General features: G+C 58.7%; 1 protein-coding gene across 5 annotated transcripts in view; it reads right to left on the reverse strand.

The window, feature by feature from the left end:
• Positions 1 to 1,057: 1,057 nt before the first annotated feature.
• FADS2 (fatty acid desaturase 2) overlaps positions 1,058 to 16,473 on the reverse strand; it is a 228,374-nt gene continuing 212,958 nt past the window's right edge. Inside the window, exons 5-12 of one of the 5 annotated variants that reach the window (XM_085009752.1) lie at positions 15,877 to 16,002; positions 10,618 to 10,678; positions 10,176 to 10,252; positions 4,309 to 4,406; positions 3,991 to 4,087; positions 3,575 to 3,654; positions 3,002 to 3,127; positions 1,058 to 2,719 (exon numbers count right to left, since the gene is read on the reverse strand). In XM_085009752.1, the coding sequence (XP_084865878.1) occupies positions 2,668 to 2,719; positions 3,002 to 3,127; positions 3,575 to 3,654; positions 3,991 to 4,087; positions 4,309 to 4,406; positions 10,176 to 10,252; positions 10,618 to 10,678; positions 15,877 to 16,002 (717 nt within the window). In that variant the 3' untranslated portion in view covers positions 1,058 to 2,667. 5 annotated transcript variants of the gene reach the window in all.

Below are 16,473 nucleotides of genomic sequence, written 5' to 3' on the forward strand. Positions count from 1 at the left end.
AAAAAAACAAAAAACGAAAGAAAAAAACAAATGGGGAGATTGGAGCCTAGAAGGCTGGGAAGGGTGAAGGACTCACCCAAGGCCATTCAGTGAGTCTCCTGGTTCAAGGCTTCTGGAATCCTAGGTCCTATTACAGAGTCCCTGTGCCCACTGGGGACTCACACACAGCTCTTCCTTGGATCAGCTGGCTGTCCCATGCCAGCTATACTGAGATCACAGGCAAAGCAAGAGGGAAGGACAAGGGGCAATTCTGGAGCCCTGCCCGGCCCCAGCAATGTCAGGAGGGGAGCCCTTGAGGTGCTGGCCCCCTGAACCTCTTGGCCCTTCCATGGCACACCCAGCTTGACCTGTGAGCCCACAGGCAGGTGAGATCAGACAGCAGGGTGGGGACCACTGGGAGGCAAACTGCACAAGTGCCCCTGGCATGTTCCTTTGGATGCTCTGCAGGCTTGAGGGGTCAGACAGACCTAGGACCCAGTCTCCGTGCCATTGTCTATGAGCTGGTGATGCTGGGCTGGATGGCAGGTGCAGAGGCCACGAGCCACACAAGTCTCCAGGGCTTCCCTCGGCACCCTCTGAGACTCTGCCCTGCGCACTCGGGGCACTGACCGGGTCCAGGAACAGTAGCGCACTGACCGGCCACGGGCACAGGTAGGGGGAGTCCGGCAGAAGCCAGCTGACATGAGCTTGTGGCCAGACCAAGAGGAGGAGAGGCACAGGGAATGAGAATGGCAGGAAGGTGGCCTGAGCCAACTCCTTGTTCTCCAGAGACCTTCCATTACGGCTCTAGAGGCATTGGGTTTCCTAGAGCTGCGGAAAGTCCCCAGAAAGAGGAAGAAGGGCCCATTCATTTGGGTCAGTTGCACAAAATTCCTGGCTGCTGGGCACTTCAGAGAAGAGGAAGTTGTCTCCCAAGCAGAGGTGCAGGGTTGGGGCGGGTGCAGGGTTGAGGTGGGTGCCAAGAGGAAAAGAGCTCTGTCCCCACCCCACCTGACACCACACCTAGCATCCGCGTGCAGGGCCTGCAGAAGCATGAGGCCGGGGCTGATCAAGGAAGTGAGAATAAAATTACTTCATTTATTTCCAAAATTGTAGGGGAGGAGAAGCCACATGATAAAAATTCAGATCCGTTCCCTATGGATCCCTTCTGCCTCTGGGAAGGGACAGTGGCCCTCAGGGCCCGCGTGTTCTCAGCAAGGGCCTCAGGCGGGGGCCCTTGCTGCCATGGCGACCCGATGGTCCGGTCCCTCCTGGCTGGTCTGCGCTGGTTCCCGCCCTCCCCTCCCCGGGAGCTACATATTGGTTAGTGGGTTAATTTCCAAACGCAGCAGCTCCCAGCAGCACCAGGCTCCCCACCCTCCCCTCTAACGTTCCTGTCCCCTCGGCTGCCCGGCCTCCGGCCCCAACCCCTTCTGGTCTCACTAGGTCCCCCCCAAACCCCCAGCTCCTCCAGGATTCCTTCCCTCTCTGCCCCAGGGCGCTTCTGACAGGACCTGCGTGGTCTCAGTGAGGGAGCCCCCGCTCAGCCCCCTGGGGGGCCTGGGAGGCTGCGAGGGGCAGGTGGTAACAGGCAGATTGTCACAAGGACCAGTGCCCCTGCCACCCCCACCCCCCCAAGCGTATCTGCAGCAAAAGGTTAAAATACCAGTAAAAGACACAAAAGCGTGGAAGACCGTCAAAGAGCGTTTCCACAGGGGCAGCCCCAACACCTGCAGGTGCTGTGTGGAAGCCCCTGGGCTCCAGCGCCCTCTTGCGGCCTGGAGGTCCCGAGTCCGCCTGCGCCAAGCGGCCAGGGACCGGCTGGCACTGTTTGGCAGGTGGGGGGGCACTTTGGGGAAGGGTCCGATTGTTACAGAATCTTAGGCGTCCCTCCCAACCAGGACAAACGTCTGAACCTGGATGGGGGGATAGGGCCGAGCCTACAGGCCGGCTGACCCCGACCTGGCTGTGGCTTCTGCGGAGCCATTCTGTGTCCTCGCCCCCTTGGACCCCAGGTCACAGGCTCTGGAGGTGGGAAGAGGGCGGGATGGAAGGGCCCGAGCCCGAAGCCCTGGGTCAGAGGGCTCCGGAAGGGCCGCGAGGACACTTCTCTGGGCGCCAAGGCCGGCGCTAGCTGCACTGCAGGCAAAGGGAGCCTGGGGTGAGGGCCAGGGGCCCTGGACATCCGAAGAGAAAGTGGGGCCTGCAGGGATACCCCAAGTACAGATCCCTGGGGGTGGGAGACCCCGCATGGAGCACGGCCACCCCTCAGGTGGGCGGCAGGCAGAGAGGGCGGAGCCAGGCCTGCAGGGTCAGGGAGCAGGCCAGGACCCCACCCCATGGACCTCAAGAGAGGGTGGTGGGAGGCATGGGGGCGGGGGTGAGGGTGGGGGGGGTTGGTCACAGGCTGCACCTGTGCGCCTCTGCTCTGGCGGATGCTTAGGGGCAGAGGGTGGAGGCAGGGATGCGAGTCCCTGGCTCTGTGCTCCTGGGCCAGGAGGGCCCCAGGAGGGAGGCATGAAAGGCAGTGAAACCAGAGAGCCAAACAGGAAAGACCAAAACAGGAGTCTGGGAGCCAGCGTGTACCGGAGCCCCACGACCCCCCTCAGGACAAAACCCCACCCTTCCCTTCGGCCCGTCACCCCCTCCTGCTCCCCCTTCCCCGTGGGTGCCCCGAGGGCTGCAGCTTCATTTGTGGAGGTAGGCATCCAGCCACAGCTGCCCTGACTTCCTCAGGGACCTGGGAAGAGAGGGGGTTAGGGGCCGTCAGCAACAGGACGAGAGGAGCCAGGGAGTCCGAGGGAGTGGGGAGCTGGGAGTGTGGGGGCGTCTCCTTTCAGCTCTCAACCAGGGGTCTGTCTGCAGGGCTGCTAGCTCAGGGCTCCCCGGGGGACCCCCGCCCCCCATAGAAGGACCAAGAGAGGCAATTCCTAGTGACAGAGGGCCTGGCGGGGCACCAGTGCCACTCTCTGCTAGGGGCGGTCCCCTCCCTGTGCCCCAGTGCCCATGACCCCCCCCTTACCCGATGATGTCCATCAGGGCCCTTAGCAGCGGCTTTTCCTGGTACTCAATGCCATGCTTGGCACACAGGGACTTCACCAGCGGGGCAATCTTGTGCAAGTTGTGCCGGGGCATGGTGGGGAAGAGGCTGGGGGGGTGGGGGCTGAGCGTGAGGGGGTCCACCTCTTCTCCAGGCCCACACGGAGGCCCTGCCCACCTCTCCCTGTGTGCCCATGGGAGTGGCTGGCATGTGGAGAGGGGAGAGCTGGGCCCTGGGTTCGCTGGCAATAAAGGGACGGATCCCCCTGCTTTGCTAGACTCCCAGGATCAAGCGAGATGGCCAGCCGCATGTGAGGGGGTAGCTGTCCCTTTGACCATGTGGCACAGGGCACAAGAGCCCCTCTCCTGATTTCAGAGGCACTGGGGCAGCTCTAGGGCCAGTGGGGGGACCTCACTGGAGAAGAGAGAATGAGGCAGCCCCCACCTACTGCCCTCTGCCCAGGTGGGGTTGGTTAGTGCCCATCTTCCTCCCACTGTATGCCCTCCTGCCCCCTTGCCCCACCACACCACACCCTGTCAGCCACGCTGCACTCACTGGTGCTCAATCTGGAAGTTGAGGTGCCCGCTGAACCAGTCATTGAAAAAGGACTGCTCCACGTTGCAGGTGGCTGCCAGCTGTTGGGGAGGGAAGATGAATGGCCTGGGAGCAAAGGCACAAAGGGCCCACCTCCTTCCCACAAGGCCCGGCCTGACCCAGGTCTCATGCTCTGCCCTGAGTCCTCAGCCTGCTCAGGTTCCCCACTGGTCCCTCCAAAAGGTCCCTGCCACCCTTTCTTGCCCAGCCCTGCGCCCCCCAGTGGAAGGACACAGGCAGCCCCAGGGAAGCGCAGGATGGCACCGGGCCCCCTGGGCAGCCAAGTTCCCTGGGGTGGGGAGGTGGGGGGGCTGAAGACATGGACCTTGGGTCCAGGCTCCCGCAGGGCCCCAGTGGCCAATTCTGGCCACCCTCACCTGGGTGCTGAACCAGTCGCGGTAGGGCTCGCGGTCAATCTCCATGACAATGTGGTTCATCTGTGTGACCCACACAAACCAGTGGCTCTCCAGGAACCTGGAAGGGAGTGTGGCTCAGTGCTGGAGCCTGGCGGGCTCAGTCTCCGAGGGGCCTGGGCATCTGTGCGAGCAGAGCTTCTCCCCACCCCAAGCAGCCCAGGGCGGGCATGGGTGCAAGCAGAGCCCCTGAACCTTTCCTCGTGGGGCCCTCACGTCAAAGCCCCCATCAGAGCCAGGGCTCCAGGGCCCGGGAATTATGAACCAGCAGAGCTCAGGCACCTGATAAAGTTGAGGAAAAGAATGGCTCCCAGGACACCGTAGAAAGGGCTGAAGGTGATGAAGAAACGGGCATAGTAGCTGAAGGCCCAGGCCAAGTCCTGTGGGAGAGAGACAGTTAGACGCGGGGGTGCCCCACCCTCCCTGGCACCACGTCCCAGCCACAGGTGTGTGCACAGCACCTTCCGCCAAGAAACCCTAGCGGGCCTCTCAAAAGCTGGGCACTGGGCCCAGGGAGGAGGCACACACCTGCCCGGGCAGGGTGTGCGCGGCTGACTGTCTAGGGAGCTGCTGGGTGTTTTAGCAGCAGGAAGGGGGCTGCATGCTCAGCGCGGAGGGAAACAGGGACGCGGACCAGCAGATGCCAGCCATGAGGAGGGGCCGGGAGTCAGCAGCTCATTTGTGGTGGTCCAGGGATTCTGAAGGTTCTCCCTGACCCCTGCAGGCTCACAAACTGCTCACGGGCACCTGGGTCTCCGACCCGGACCCTCCCTCCAGCACCACAAAGGCCAGGGCCAGCATCCATCGCCCATCTCAGAGCCCGCCCAGCGGCTTCAGACACCGCTGGCCCTCTTCCCACACCAGTCTCCTTCCTCCCTTCCTGGGCAAGCACCTCCCCCAGCTGCCCCCCTCCCCGGCCCCCCGACTGCTCCGCATCCATGGCAACCAGAGCGCCAACCATGCTTAGCTCCTCGCAGATTCTACCTTCCCCCGCAAAGCCCTCCCATCCCACCCAGAGTAGCCCTCCGGGATTGGGAACCGCTCTCTGCTCAGCTGCCTCACCCAGCTTCTTCTGACCTCAGGGCCTTTGCACGGTTTCCTCTCCCCCATCATTTCTCCCCAGAGACTCTTTGCGGGAGTGATTAGAGCGCAGGCTCCAGGTCAGGCTGCTGCCGGCGTTAATTACAGCTCCATCCAGTTCTGTGTAGCCGTAGGTAATTTTCTGAGCTGTGCCTCAATTCCTTCATCTCCAGGATGGGAAACGAACATCCCTCCCCGCCACCCCCAGGGGTCTCCACGGTTTCAAGGTGTGGCAACAATAAGCACAGTCCGAAAGCAGGAGATCCAATGACTCCATCCCAATCCCTGCAGCACTTAGCTACCTAGAGATCTTCCTAAGATGCAGATTGGATCGTGCCACCGTCATGCTCAAAGCCATCTCGGGCCTCCTTCCTGCCAGGGATGGAGGATAAAATCCAGCCCCTCAGTAGGACACACGGACACCTCACATGCCTGCGCACTGACCTGGCCTCACCTGCAGCCAGTCTCTCGCCCTGTTCGCCCCCCGGCTAGAATCTGCTGCAATGTCTGTGTCTGGCTGTATCCACCTGGAGGCTCCTCTGTCCCTTATCTGCTCAGCGACCTCATCCTTCAAAAGAACTCTGTTCAGTTAAGCTCCACAAACATTCAGTGAATGCCTTCCCTGTGCCAGAGGCTGAGTTAGGTGCTGGGGTTAAAAAGGAGGTCCTTCAGAAGCCCGGCGTCTGGAAGGATAGACTTACGGAGACCCCTTTGATACGATACAGATGGAAGGGCCCAGGGGGTTACAGGGGTGATGGGAGCGTGGCCCATGTCGGGCGGTCTTGACATGATTCCGATTTAGGAAGAGCCTCCACGAGAAAGTGATGCCCGAGGTGGGCTGGGACACACCAGATACCAGCCAAGCAAAGAACAGCGGGATGGATGTTTGCAGAGGGACAATAGGAAGAAAAGCCCAGCGCACGAGTAGGCAGGGGTGGTGTTTGCATACGGATTATAGGCTCCCTGTAGTCCAGCCCAAGGGCTGGAGGTGGGGGTGGGAGACTGGCACCAGGTCACGTCTGCCTGGAAGAGTGACCTCTACCTCCACCGGCAAGGAAGACCCACGGAGGGCTTTAAATGACAAGAACATAGTCCCACTATGTTGCACGGTTTCCTCTCCCCCATCATTTCTCCCCAGAGACTCTTGGGGGGAGTGATTAGAGCGCAGGCTCCAGGCCAGGCTGCTGCCGGCGTTAATTACAGTCCCACTTCTGCTGGGAAGTTCCTGGGGCAGGGACTGAGCCTGTGCCACAGCAGTGACAGCACCAGATGCTTAACTGCTAGGCCGCCAGGGAACTCCCCATTTAGATCTTAAAATAGACCTCTGCCAACTGCAGGTGGGATTGGGTTATTCCAGTGGCCCAGGAATGAAATGATGGGCAGCCCAAACCAGAGACCCGCAGCACTGATGGGGGCGGGTAACAGATTCCAGAACTATTTAGGAGGCAGAGGCACCTCCATTTGAGGACTGCCTAGTCGTGAGGAATCTTGGCTGGTCCCTGGAGTCACTGCCATCCCTTGAGGAGGAAGGGGGTTGGTGGAGCCATGGGAACGGGAGTCAGAAGGGCCAGCAGCGGGCGGAGGGCAAGACCTCGGAACTAAGGTGATCTCTAAGGGGAAGGGGGAAGCAAATATTTTAAGCTCTGCTCCTACTTTTCTTTCTTTCTCCATTTTTTTTTTTTTTCGGCCACTCCTCGGCATATGGAATTCCCGGGCCAGGAATCAGATCTGAGTTACAATCGAGACCCAATCTGCAGCTGTGGCAACACTGGATCCTTAAACACTGTGCTGGCACCAAGGATCGAACCTGCATCCCAACGCTCCCAAGACACCGCCAATCCTGTTGTGCCACAGCGGGAACGCCTCTGCTTCTCCTTTTTTGTTTTGTTTTTGGTCTTTTTGTCTTTTTAGGGCTGTACCCGTGGCACATGGAGATTCCCGGGCTGGGGGTCGAATCACACCACAGCTCACGGCAATGCCAGATCCTTAACCCACTGAGCAAGGCCAGGGATCGAACCCTCATCCTCACGGATACTAGTTGGGTTCGTTAACCACTGAGCCATGATGCGAACTCCTGCTCCAACTTTTCATCATTTTCATTTTAATTCCCTTTTTGTGTCTGCGGTGCAGCAGCATGCACCTGTCTGTTAATGGAGGGGTCTGCTTATTTTTGCCCAGTGAAGCATGACCATGGGACCACTGGTTTCAGGGGTAAGGGATGGAGGAGATGCAGGAAAAAAGAAGGGGAGGAGACCCAGCAGAGGGGGAGGAGACCCAGCGGATGGGGGGAGACCCAGCAGAAGTGGGGCTTGGAAGCTGACAGCAAAAATTTCAAGAAGGAGCAGTGAGTGGTCTCAGATACGACGGACCCCCAAGAAGTTAAGACCTGGGAAACACCTCAAGGATGCAGCCACTGGCAATGCTGCCTGGATAATTCTCAGCGGAGGTGGGGGCTGTCCTGTGTGTGATAGAATGTTTGGCAGCCTCCCTAGCCAGAAGCCCAATAGATGCCAGTAGCACCTCATCCCCTATCCCCACCCTGTCCGAAGTTGTGACAATCAAAAATGTCTCCAGTGGAGTCCCCGCTGTGGCGCAGTGGGTTAAGAATCCAGCCACAATGGCTCAGGTTGCTGCAGAGATATGGGTTTGATCCCTGGCTGGGTGCAGTGGGTTAAAGGATCCAGCAAAGCTGGATGTGGCTCGGATTCAATCCCTGGCTCGGAACTTCCCTATGCCACGGGCGCAGCCAAAAAAGGAGACGAAGCATCTCTAGGTATGGCCAGATGGCCCATCAGAATTGCCCTTATGGAGGACCACTGGCCCGGGTCACCGCTGCCCTTGGCAACTACGCTCAGTGTTCGCTGAGAAAACCACAGCACAGGGCAGGCCTCTGCCCCCTGCAGGCCCTTAGGCGGAGCGCTGGGTCGGCGCCAAGCCTGGTTGCAGTGTGGCTCCTGTTCTGTAGAAGGAGCCCAAGCTTGAACCCTAATCCCCGATCACATTTCCCTGGCTGTGCCACCTGATCCAATTCAGCCTCAGAGTCCGATTCCTTTTCCGGTGTCCCCAGGTAATGCTTTGTTCCTTAGGGAACAAACACGGTCCCCCCCCAAAGGGGGGGGTTAAATATTCATGTCAGAAGTCCTCTTGCCAGAGAAGCAAATGAAAGCCCCCCCCCCCGCAGCAGCATCATGGTCCTTTTTTTAAGCTGTGACTCCTTCCAGGGCCCAGGTAAGCCCTGGTGGAAAGAGCAGTCACCACAGGGGCAGGAGATCTGGGTTCAAATTCCCAGCACTTAACTGATCCAGAACCTCCTCCCCCCTGGCGCGCACCAGCCTTGCTGGCCAAACAGGGTTAAATGAGACAGGACAGGTGGCAGTGCTTAACTGTTCTTAGAGCACGGCAGGGACCGATTCAAGAGCATGTCCTGGGCATAGGAAAGGTTTTACCAGCGCAGGGCTGGCAGCAACTTCAGAATCCTGCCTCCTCCCCAAACACCTGCTCCTGAGTCCCAGGCCTGGCTGTCTCAGCAGAATCAATGGGCTCCTTTGCCCATTATGCCGAGAAAAATATGTAAGACAAAGTACTTCAAAGTCCTTAAAATGCTATGCAAACACAAGGTCCTGTTAGTTGAGAGTGGTGGCCGTGGCATAGGGACGCCTGGTTCTAGTGCCTGCTCAGTGCCACCTTGGGCAAGCCCCAAACGCTCAGAGTCTCAATATCTTCATTTATGAAACTGCGTTGTTGTTGTTGTTGTTGTTTTTCTTTGTCAGCCACACCCGAGGCATAGGGAAGTTCCCCAGGCTAGGGATCGAATTTGAGCTGGCAGCTGCAGCAACGCCGGATCCTTAACCCACTGCACTGGGCCAGGGATTGAACCTGCACCTCTGCAGTGACTCAGGCTGCTGTAGTTGGATTTTTAACCCACTGTGCCATGCGGGGGACTCCTGAAACTGGGCTTAAAAAAAGAAAAAACAAAACAAAAAAGCAGGGAGTTCCTGTTGTGGCTCAGTGGGTTAAGAACCCAACTAGTATCCATGAGGATGCGGGTTCAATCCCTAGTCTTGCTCAGTGGGTTAAGGATCCAGCGCTGCCGGAAGTTGCAGTGTAGGTCGCAGACGTGGCTTGGATCTGGCGTTGCTGTGGCTGTGGTGTAGGATGTCAGCTGTGGTGCCCATTCGACCCCTAGCCTGGGAACCTCCATAGGCATTAGGTACAGCCCTAAAAAGAAAAAAGAAAAAAACAAAAACAAAAACAAAAACCAGGGGTACCTACTAAGCGACCACCTGCTTGGTCCCAAGGGTGGAAACCTGGGCTCTGTCCCCATGAACCCCTCAAACAGGCTCTGCCTAAGGGGACGGCTTCATCCAGGGTAGCCCACCCTCCTCCGCAGAATCACGCCGGCAAATCTACATAAAGCCAAGGACCCCTGTGTGGCCCTCTCCAGGGTCCCTTTCTCTCTCTGGAGGTAGAATCCAGGGATTCCACAAAACCAGGTGTTATGGGCTGGATCTTGTCCTCTGAAAGGAGGACATTGAAGTTGTAACCCCCAGGACCTCACAGCGTGACCTTATCTGGAGACAAGGTCACCGCGGATTGATTCATTTAGATGAGAATTAGCGTGGGCCCTAGGACTCACGCCCCAGCATGGTGAGTCTGCACTTTTAACAGAAGTGCCACTCCGTTTGTGGCACTTTCTTATGCAGCCTCAGCAGACTAAGGGCCCGGCCGCTCTCCACCAACCAGCCGGAGTCCAGTGTGACCCAGTCACGGGGTCTTAGGGGCTGCACGGGGGACACGGGAGGGCAATGGCTGGAGCGGAGCCTTGGCTGGGTGGGCTGCCTGGGACTCATCCCGGCGCCTTCAGGAACTTTCTGAGGGGCTCTGCCAGTGGATGCCCCAAGTTGGGGGGATCTTGAGGGTTGGGTGCTATGCCCTCTCTGGCTCCTGGCATTCTCAGAGCAAGGGATAAGGGGAGAGAGGCCAGACCCCATCCCCCCACCCCCGCAGGTTCCAAAGGTCCACTCGCCCCAGGCACCCCCTCCCCACCCCCCCAGGCCACCTGGACTCACCACCCAGTCTTTACGAACAATCATGGTCATGATAATCTGGTACTGGAAGTACAAGGGGATAAGCACCGGTGGCCCAACTGCAGGACAGCAAGAAAGCAGAGTCACTTGGAGGGGCCCGCCCCACCCGATCAGGGTGAAGGACGGCAGGAGCCAGGGGCAAAACACTGGGATGCCACCTCCCAGGCGGAGGTTGCTGGGGCCCTGGGGCTGGAGCAGGGGGCTGGGAGCAGACGGCACCCACTGGCACCCCACCCAGGGATCACCTACCTCTGGGCCTATGTCCCTTTTCTATCCTGGGCCAGGGCAGTGGGGCGGGGCGTGGGGGTCGCCCAGGATGGCCACAGTGGTCCCTTCTCCTCTGACAGGTCAGGAGGGGAGAGAGATGGCCACGCTGGGGTGAGAAGGGGGTCCCGCTGGGGTTGTGGGGTGCCCCGGCACTCACTCAGGAAGAAGTACTCATGCTGGTGGTTGTAAGGCAGGTATTTCAGCTTCTTCTTGCCATACTGAGAAGAGAGCAGAGATCATGAGCCTCCAGGCCCCCTCAGGCCCCCTAAGCCTCCTGTGCCCTCCTCCTCCGACTCTGCAGCCACTGTCCCTTCCTCCTGCTCAGGAGGTCTCTGTTCCTCTGCACTCCTGGCCGCTCCGGCTAACACGCCCTCAGCCCTCACGGAGTGAGCTGGTGCTGCCAAAGCTGAAGCTCAGGGTCAGGTCACTGCCAAGGCCACTGGAGAAGCGGGCCGGCTGCAATCTGAACCCAAGAAAGCAGACTCAGAGCTCATGCAACAGGCACTAAATAAATGTCTGCTGAGTGAATGTTCAAGAATGCACATGGGGTGGGGGCCTCAAGACACCCAGAGGGAGCTCCTTGGCCAGCCTCCACCCCTTCAGGAGAGAGAAAAACTCCTGGGTCCCCCCGAGGTCCCCTCCCCAGGGGCCCCTGCTCTTTCCAGGCTGAGCCTTTTTTTTTTTTTTTTTTTCGGTCTTTTTGCCTTTTCTAGGGCAGCACCCATGGCATGTGGAGGTTCTCAGGCTAGGGGTCTAATCGGAGCTGTAGCCACTGGCCTACACCAGAGCCACAGCAATGACAGATCTGAGCCGTGTCTGCAACCTACACCACAGCTCACGGCAACGCCGGATCCTTAAGCCCCTGAGCGAGGCCAGGGATCGAACCCGCAACCTTATGGTTCCTAGTCGGATTTGTTAACCACTGAGCCATGACGTGGACTCTCAGGCTGAGACTTTTCACTTGAGGATGCCAGCAGATCAGAGGAGGCCACCGCATGGATGCTTCAGCCACACCTGGTCACCTGGTCCCAGCCAGGGCCCCCAGAGCAAGGGGGGCTGGGAGAGCTGGCTGCATGTGGGCATCCTCACTATACAAAGTGGCTCAGGCCACACTAAGCAGGAGCAAGAGTCAGGGTGGGGCAGCCTCGGGCCCCATAGGGTCCCTGCAGCCCCTTCACTCCAGGATCCGGCCCCCTAGGGACCAGCCCACCCTGATCCTTGGGGACAAACAATGCCACCTGCAGAGGAGCAAGTGCTCTCACCTGCGATGCTGGGGGGCCAGGCAGGGAGCCGAGGCCTGGGCTCTGCCGTCTCACCAGCGCTGAGACCCTGCACGAGGCACTAGGCCTGCCTGAGCCCTGTTTGGCATCTAAATCACTGGTGGTTAAGGGCTGCCAGTGAGGAGTTCCCATCATGGCTCAGTGGTTAACGAATCCAACCAGGAACCATGAGGTTGCGGGTTCAATCCCTGGCCTTGCTCAGTGGGTTAAGGATCCGGCGTTGCCATGAGCTGTAGTGTAGGTAGGTCGAAGACGCAGCTCAGATCCCGTGTGGCTGTGGCTATGGCGAAGGCCAGCGGCTACAGCTCCAATTGGACCCCTAGCCTGGGAACCTCCATATGCCGCAGGTGTGGCAAAAAAAAGGAGGAGCCAATGAGAATATGGGCATAAATGCCAGGGGCTGTCTCCTGGGACACGGCCCCTTACCCACCCCACCCCGGCTCCGAAGGTCAGCCACTCTCATCCAGTGATGTCTGTTTCTGCTTGTTACAGCTGGGAGATCAAAGCATGTTACGGCTGGAGAAAGCCCAGATGTCCTCAGGGCCAGTGCTCCCGTTCTCCAGGCGAGAGCACTGAGATAGGAGTGACTGCCAAAATCACAGGGAGAGCCCGCAGTCGGGTGGCTGGGAGCAAAGCCAAGCCTGTCCCCGGGACATGCATCTTGGCATCAGCAGCCATGGCCACAGGGCCCAAGAGCCATCAGAATCGATCCCTTTGTTCTGTGGGGCCTCCTGTGTCTCGGCAGGGGTCTCACCCATCCCCAGAACGTCGTCTGTTCTTTGCACAAAGGTGTCATTAAGATTGAGGCTGGCCTTGAGAGGTCCCAGCCGGGGGGACCCCAGACACTCTTGAACAACTTTCCAGAGGAGGAGGGACTAGAGATGCCCCCTGAGTGGCCAGTTGGGTCTGGGGTTCTGGGGAGCTCGTGGGCCACAAAACAGGTTCCTGGGTCCTGCTCTAACCTCCTCCCAGGAACCAGGAAACAGGCCCAGACTTTGTCTGCGGGTTGTTCTGGCCCTAGACGGGAGCGCTCCGCTCCACGTCTCTGCCCTGCAGGTGAACCCACAGGACAGGCCTGGGCCCATAGGACCCTCTTGGACTGGCCCAGCTCTTCTCGGGGGAGTGAGCACTCAGGGCAGCCCAGGTGGGCTGGAAGAGACCAGAAGTCCCCATAGAAGGACTCAGGCTGGGCGCACCTGGGGAGTTAAATTTTTTTTTTTTTTTTTGTCTTTTTGCCTTTTCTGGGGCTGCTCCCGTGGCATATGGAGGTTCTCAGGCTAGGGGTCGAATCGGAGCTGTAGCTGCCAGCCTACACCAGAGCCACAGCTATGCAGGATCCGAGCCGCGTCTGCAACCTACACCACAGCTCATGGCAATGCTGGATTGTTAACCCACTGAGCAAGGGCAGGGACCGAACCCGCAACCTCACGGTTCCTAGTCGGATTCGTTAACCACTGCGCCACGACGGGAACTCCCCAGAAATAGTCTTAACTTAACCCATTGAGGGAGGCCGGGGATCGAACCTGCATCCTCATGGATCCTAGTCAGGCTTGTCACCACTGAGCCACAACGGGAACGGGGAGAAGGGTTTTAGAATGCACCAAGCCAGGAGGAGGGGCTTCTGGCTTCATAATTCATCAGGAAGCTGGAGAGAGCTAACAAACACACCTAGTGTCCAGCAGGTGGTAGCCCTGGGCAGGGCCCCTGCAGGACCGGGATTGCCCTGGCTGGGAGCCAGACAGTCTGGGTTTTGGATGGTGGTCCTGTCCTTTCTTGCTGTAACCTTGAGCAAATCATATCACCTCTCGGCCTTAGCTGTTCCATCTGTAAAATGGGTTTGATGACAGCTCCTGCCTCATGGTTAAGCAAGGATGAAGTGACGCCCCACATGCCATGCTCGGCTGTGCTGGGTCCAGTGAAAGTCAGCCTTCCTCTCCCCACCCCGCCGGGGGCTGCCAGCCTGGAGGACCCGCACTCCTCTCCCCTCCCACAGAAGCCTCACCAGCCACAGGCAGAAAGCTCAGGCTGTGGGGGCCCCAGAGAGACCCAGGCAGACACAGCTTCCACTCAAGCTGCGGGCGAGAGTCTGGATGGCTGGTCCAGACCCCAAGGAGATGGCCGCACACGCAGGGCCTGCTTTGATGTGTCCTCTAGCCGAGGCTGAAGGGGACGCAGGCCCAAGGCAGTGGGAGGGGGAGCACGGCCAGCCCTGGTGGCCTGGCTTCCCGGAGGCCCACAACCCTGGACCCCAGCCAGTCCTGAACCCTCCTGTGTTCAGCCTGTTTCAGGGACCACGAGGCCCAGCTGAGGGGGTGCCAGGGGCATGTGCAGGGGACTTTTCAGCATCGGAACAAAATGTCTGAGAACTGACAAGGGCCAGCCTTGTCCAGTCAGGGTTGGGGGAGGGGAGCAGAGGCCAAGCCCTGCCCCGCCTCTGGGAACTTGCAAACTGGAGCCGCAGAGAAATGAGAAGGACCAAGGCCAGCAGGCATGCGAGGACGGGCAGGAGTCCAGCCCCAAGGCCCTGCGGAGGGCCACGGCCTCTCCGAGGGACGGACTTGGCCTGTTCCCCAAGGTGAAGCAAGAAGCCGGGGGGGTGAGGAGTGGCCAGGCCTCGGGACAGGGGGGAGCCTCCCAGAGGATGAAAAAGCAGGATCTCAGATGGGGACAGGGGGCGGCAGCAACCCTCACAGCTTTTGAGAGCCCTTGTCCAGAGCCAAGGGCATAAGGGCCTCATGGTCCCCCTTGGTGACGGGGGTGGCGGAGGGGAGCAGAACCAGGCTGCCCCCTGACGTCACCCCTATTTAATTCTGTTCTGGAAATTCCAGGAAGGTTATAAAAAACCCAAACCAGAAATGAGTGTGGAGCTATTACAAAGAATCTCTATTTTCATTATTTCCGAGGTTCCGGTGGTCTTCTCAGGAAGTTCAAAAGAATCCCCTGAAAAACAACCAGAATCGCAAGGAAACCTAAGTGGACATGAGCCGGATGTAAGATGTTGAAGCTGCAGTTTGGGTTTTTCTGTTTTTCATTTTCATTTTTTATTTGTGGGCCCGAGGCGCGGGAAAGTGCCCCGTGCCAGGGATGGCACCTGAGCCACAGCAGTGACAAGGCCCAGTCCTTACCTGCTAGGCCACCAGAGAATGCCACATATCAATGACAAGTTCTCTGGTGGCCCGGCAGTTAAGAATCTGGCATGGCTGCTGCTGTGGCTCAAGTGCCATCCCCAGTCCAGGAACTTCCACATATCGCAGGCATGGTAAAAAGAAAATGCTTATAAGAGCTATGTTCTCTACTTATAATAAAAGGTAAACCCAGGAGTTCCCGTCATGGCGCAGCGGACACGACTCCGACAAGGAACCATGAGGTTGTGGGTTCGATCCCTGGCCTCGCTCAGTGGGTTAAGGATCTGGCGTGGCTGTGAGCTGTGGTGTAGGTCGCAGATGTGGTTGGGATCTGGTGTTGCTGTGGCTGGCATAGGCTGGCAGTATAGTTCCAATTCCACCCCTAGCCTGGGACCCTCCATATGCCACAGGTGCAGCCCCCAAAAGACAAAAAAAGACAAATCAATCAATCAATAAATAAAAGGTAAACCAAGACAGAAACAAGTCAGTGCGACAGAGTGGGAGGAAATGGCCTGGCTGTCACATCTGGCCTCGACTGGGGGCTAAAGGATGTGACTCTGTGACCCTGAGCTCGTGCCGTGAGTCCTCCCACTGAGCCTCATTTGCATCTATGGTGAAGCAGGTGGGACCAGACCCGCCGGGATCCTCCTGGCTGCTTCGGGGACTGCGACTCTCCGAGTAAGGTTTCCTTGCACTGGTCTTTGAGGACCAAGCTTGAGCCCTGGAATTGTGCCTTCCTGCTACACTGGAAGGAACAAGCCAGAAAATGTTCTTCCCCAGCCCAAGGGAGGCGGGGAGGCTGCTAACACGCTAACAAAGAGCTTCATCCATTATTTACGCAGGAGGCCAGGCCACTGAAATTCCAGCTTGAATGATTCAGGGTGCCCAGGAAAGGATTCCATGTAAACATCAGACACAGATGGGTCTGTTTGCTCCCCCCGCCCCATCCCTCCCCGGAGCCCTGTGCAGGCCAAACACTCCCCAGATCCGCTCTGTCCCCTCCAGTCCTACCTCAACCGGCTGCCTTTCTCCCAGGACAAACACATGCAGCATGTTCACATCTGGATCCTTGCTAAAGATGTTGGGCTTGGCATGATGCTGGAAGTGGCGATGGTTCCACCAGTTGGCAGAGGCACCCTGTGGGGGAAGGGAGGGGGGTGAGCTGTGCAGCCCTTGGGGGACCCACAAACAGCAGGCCCCACTCCTGGCACCTGCAGCATTCACGGCCAACTCCTCCATCACACACAGGGCTTTTGACTGAACGCCTGAGCTTGGCCCTGCCAGTCCTGAGGCCAGAGCGCTGGCCAGCTCCTCAGCCAGGACTTCTGAATGGAGCCGGGTCCCTTCATCCCTTCAGGCCTGTTTCCCAGTCCTAAGATGGTGCTGGTGATGGCTGGGAAGAGGCAGGTGTTTCAGCAGGTGTGGGGGAGTCTTCACTCTCTGCCAACCCCAGGGGTGAGCCTCCACGCCCCTCATGTTGTCCAGAGAGGAGAACTTCTGTTTCGGGAACTGTAAGAAGTGGTCCCTGGGAATTCCCATCATGGCTCAGTGGTGAACCAACCCAACTAGTATCCATGAGGACACAGGTTTGATCCCTGGCCCCACTCA

Source organism: Sus scrofa, chromosome 2 (genome assembly GCF_054392235.1).
Source record: "Sus scrofa isolate SSC_HxYL_T2T_F1_AM1 chromosome 2, Sscrofa_HxYL_maternal_Yorkshire_Landrace_v2.0, whole genome shotgun sequence".
NCBI lineage: Eukaryota > Metazoa > Chordata > Mammalia > Artiodactyla > Suidae > Sus > Sus scrofa.